Raw genomic sequence first — 4,316 nt, 5'->3', positions numbered from 1 at the left:
CGAAGCCGGCCTTCCTAGCCAAATCATAAAAAATTCTAGAAGCCGTCACGATCGACTTCCTTTATCAAAGGTAATTGCAGTCGAGAAACGAATAGAATTTTAAAGGGGCGGGGTGGATGTGGTCGTGGTTCGAGTTCGCCCGTAGCTACGGGAGCTGACTGGCAATTGGAAACAGTTTTCAAAGATCAAAAGGGAGAGATAAATACATTCAGAAACAGAACAGACGACAAACTGAAAGGCCACATGCTCTGAGAGGTTTGGCTGGAGGCAGTGTTCAAGAGCGTGAGGGATGTGCAGGACAAAATGGACTCATATAAGTGCGGTGATGAGAAGGCGACCCTTGGTCCGGGCGAGGGTTCGGCGGATCTCGTCCTCGTTTTTCCCCGCGCAATCTTGCCAGCGCCAACAGCCCAGCACCACACGCGCCTTCGGTTAATTAATTAACAAGTGTTCTAGACAAACCAACCAAAGTTCCCAGCCAAACCCTCGCGCTGTGATGACCACGCCCCAGGCATGTTAGTTACTGTTGCTGTTATTGTTTGTCACCCTCGGGACAGCAGCTGGCGTTTTCTTTTTGATTTGATCGTCCTCAAAATACTAGGACAACCCACCATCAGATCCCTGCAGTAGCTGTCTTCTCTCGCCATGTCAATGGCGTTGTGTAAATCAACCGATGCCCCGGACAACTCCGCCATGATTCCGGCATGTACTATATAGTTATTGATTATATGTTCCTTTCTACACAGACCTTCAGACTGAACAGATACCTAATAATAGCAATCTCATCCCGAGGCAGCAGCAATGAAAACTGGTGTGGTGCAATGTTGGTGCCTTTGATCCTACTCCTGGGAGCTGTTTCCTCACTAACACAATTTAACCGTCCCGTACATTCTAGAGATTCCATCCACGATGAGATCGAATCGGTTGCTCTATATCCCGCTTCCAGCGCTCCTGTAATGGACCTGGTGATATCATCCTGTAAGGTCTAGACGGATAGGGGCCACGCTCATCCTTCCAGAGTGGATATGCTGAAAATCCCTTACAGTTCCCAATTTTCCATTCATGCTTACATGTACTCCGTATGGCAGAAGGATTGTTGTATACATGGAAGATTATTTACAGATGGCATGCGGCGGGGCGGGCTGTTGATGCAATCGGACTATGGGTGACAATGATCGCATCAAGAGATCATCGAGTTCCTCTTCTCCGACTAAATAATGAAATAGAAATGAATACGTCTGCCACGTCCCGCCTCCCGCCCAAAGCAACGCCCCGTCCGGTCTTCTTCAGCTCCAAAGGGATGAAAATGTTGAACTTGCCCAAGAGACCCCAAGACCCTTTGCACGGCCCCCTAATGGATTGATGTCACGGCAATATCCACGTATCCGAAATAAATGGAAGTTAATTGGATAGAGAGAACATATCCAAACCAACGCCGTGTGATTGATGAGTGTGTCCTCAACGGACGCTTGGGTCTACGGCCCATGTCGCGGAAGTTCCCCGCAAGAAAAAAGGCGGATCGTGTTGTTCCCATTGGCTGTGATTTGGTGTTGTTATTCTGTCCTATTCCCCTGCACCGGGTCTTCGGGCAAAAACAGTACACGTAGAAGGAAAAAGCTGGTTGAGATCGAGGGCAACTTTGCCACGGACGGTGAGAGGACTTTCATACACTGTTGCCACTAACACGGATGGTTATCCGGACTGTAAACCTGTACAAACGTAGTTAAAGATAATGCAGAAGGGGCGGTATACAAGAAAACTGGAGGGCAATAACGGAATACCACAGGCATATCCCGCACCCGCTGTCTGGGCTGCCGATGCTGGTACAATGTTGTTGAATCTCCCAGTCTGGCCTGGAGGGTTGTGCTCCCAAACCAGTTAGCGCAGGTGCTGTATTTACCGAAAGCTCAACACCCAGTCCCAGCGATTACATCGACACCTCTGCTTCCATCGCCAGTTCTTTGCTCTGCTTGTGAAGGATCTCTGTCTGGATTGCCCGCCCTGTCGATTCGCTTGTTTGTTGGATTCAGCTGTACTGGAGATATATAGAACGTATCGATATATATGCACACGGCCGGCATCCCTTTTGCTGTCGACTTGCGGATCCCCGGTACACCCATATTTGTCATCTCATCATTCATTCCCCATCGTGCTAGGCAAGTTCTCTCCCAATCTCTCTCTGAGGACTTGTTAATGTACCTACAATATCTGCTCTCTGGCTGGACGCTGGGATGTCAAATCTATGAAATATCCTGCTGACTTCGTGGTGCTCCCCAGCTCGATTTTGACTTCTCTATCATTCCACAATTCCCCCCTCCTGCATTCCACCCTGAAATCCTCCACCGCAAAGCACACAGTATCAAAACGTTCATCTTGAATCCAAGCAAACCTGGATATCTCGTTTGAAGTTGGATTTACGAGGTTGGAAAATGGCTGCCACACTGAGTATGTCACTTCCACTCCAGTTATCTACCCACCGTATGCTTGATACTAGGGGTCTCCCTGATGAGCTGTACTTCGGTTTGGTGGGAAGAAGAAGAGGAAAAAAAAATTTTTGAAAATTTGAAAAAATGAAAAGTATCATGGACTATTTTTCCCACTCAACCTCGCCTGGGGAGCTTTATAGAAACAATATACAAATCCACTTTCTACAAATTTGTGATCTTTGGATGCTGATGCTGTCATCACGTAGGCGGGACTTATACTTCCGCTCCTGACACTCCATCTCCTGTGTTCCCAGATCGTTTGATCCGTCCCCTACCGAAGCGTCCCATCCGTGCACGTCTATCCCCTGAGGCTGCTGAATCTATACTTTACCCGCCTGCCCCGCCTGTCACCCAAGTTTTCTACGGTTCTTATTCTGGGAATGGCGATGTTGTTAATAATGCCAAGGTTTACGTGCAACAGACAAATTACGGACGCGAGCATAGTCCTGAAGGCGACCACCACCATCTGTATGATGAGAGCGTAGACAGCGGTGATGAAGACGGCCCCGTGGTTGTCCGTCGAAGTGGCGGGTTCCATAGATCGTCCTTGTCCCCCATGGGCGAAACCGGCCAGAAATACGTCAAACATCTGGAGGACACGCCAACCAAAACGCCTTCGGCTGGGCCTGATGGCTACGATGCTTTTGAGAACACAAACAATAAAAAGAAAAGGAAGATACCCACGTCCGGTAACCCTGGAAACCATTCGAATTTATCTGCAGATATGATTACCCGGGGCATTTCGACGAACAGTGGCAATTCGTCCTCTATAGATGACGGGAGCGGAACTGGCTCGTATTACGGAACCGGGAATCCCGCTTCACCGGCGGTGAACGGTATATCGGGATCCGGAAGAGGGCGTTATGGCCGGAATGCTAGCCGTACGGTCAGCGGAAGGACCCCTCTCGCTGTTCATAACCCGAATTCTTGGCTCGGAGGCCGATCTGGAATTGGACGCAAGGAGGTAGCAACTTCTATGGGCCAAGAATCAATTGGTATAGCTTGACTTTCAACATGATATTAATTTTTTTCAAGACCCGGGTCAAGATTACTGACAGATCCCAGGTGAATTCTCGAACCATTCTGACCAAGGAATCATTTCTGCGGCCATAGCCAATGCCGCGGCTCTTTCAGCGTCAACACCGCAGGGACAAGATAACACGAGCTTGTTAGACCAGACAAGAAAGCCCTCTCCAACAAAAACACAATTCACCTTTACCTGCGAATCCGACTCATCGAAAGGCATGGCGTGGCAAACCCAGAACTCCTATTCTATCCAACAACATCATCGGGCAGGTAACCAACCACTTTCTTCAATGGCCCCGGGTCAAAGGGGTTTTTCGACACAGGGGACGCAGACGAGCCCGAATTTAGCGTCCCAGACAAATCACCAAGGCCAGGTGCAGGCTCAGCACCCGTCACAAAACACAGGCCAAAACGCCACCTCGGGCAAGAAAACACGACGGTCCCCGGGAAGCATCTATGCCTTGGCCGCTCGTCAACGTCGGTTACGACAACAGTATGCGAATCTCCACCACCCGCCGAACATCGACGAGATTTGGATATGCGAGTTCTGCGAATATGAAAGTATATTCGGCCGGCCACCAGAGGCGCTGATCAGGCAGTATGAAATTAAAGACCGCAAGGAGCGCCGGCGGCTAGCGGAAAAGAGGAGACTGCTTGAAAAGGCCAAGATGAAAGGTCGCAAGGGCAAAAAAGCAACGAAGAATGCCGCCAAGGCCGCAGCTGCACATGCACAGCAATCAGCAGCAGCTCATCAGCAAGGATATGATCGACAACACCACCCGGTGGGGAACCACGACCCGACAG

General features: G+C 49.7%; 1 protein-coding gene across 1 annotated transcript; it reads left to right on the top strand.

Moving 5' to 3' along the window:
* Positions 1 to 2,429: 2,429 nt before the first annotated feature.
* On the top strand, positions 2,430 to 4,170 carry HCAG_00681 (predicted protein; the record flags this gene model as incomplete). The annotated part of the gene is made up of 4 exons (XM_001543585.1): positions 2,430 to 2,445; positions 2,693 to 3,481; positions 3,600 to 4,110; positions 4,149 to 4,170. 4 exons carry the CDS (start codon positions 2,430 to 2,432, stop codon positions 4,168 to 4,170), a joined length of 1,338 nt encoding a protein of 445 aa, XP_001543635.1.
* Between the last annotated feature and the right edge of the window lie 146 nt (positions 4,171 to 4,316).

This window comes from Histoplasma capsulatum, genomic scaffold (assembly GCF_000149585.1).
Source record: "Histoplasma capsulatum NAm1 scaffold_1 genomic scaffold, whole genome shotgun sequence".
Lineage (NCBI taxonomy): Eukaryota > Fungi > Ascomycota > Eurotiomycetes > Onygenales > Ajellomycetaceae > Histoplasma > Histoplasma mississippiense.
The sequence above is the reverse complement of the archived record's forward strand: the minus strand, read 5'-3'. Positions and strand labels throughout refer to the sequence as shown.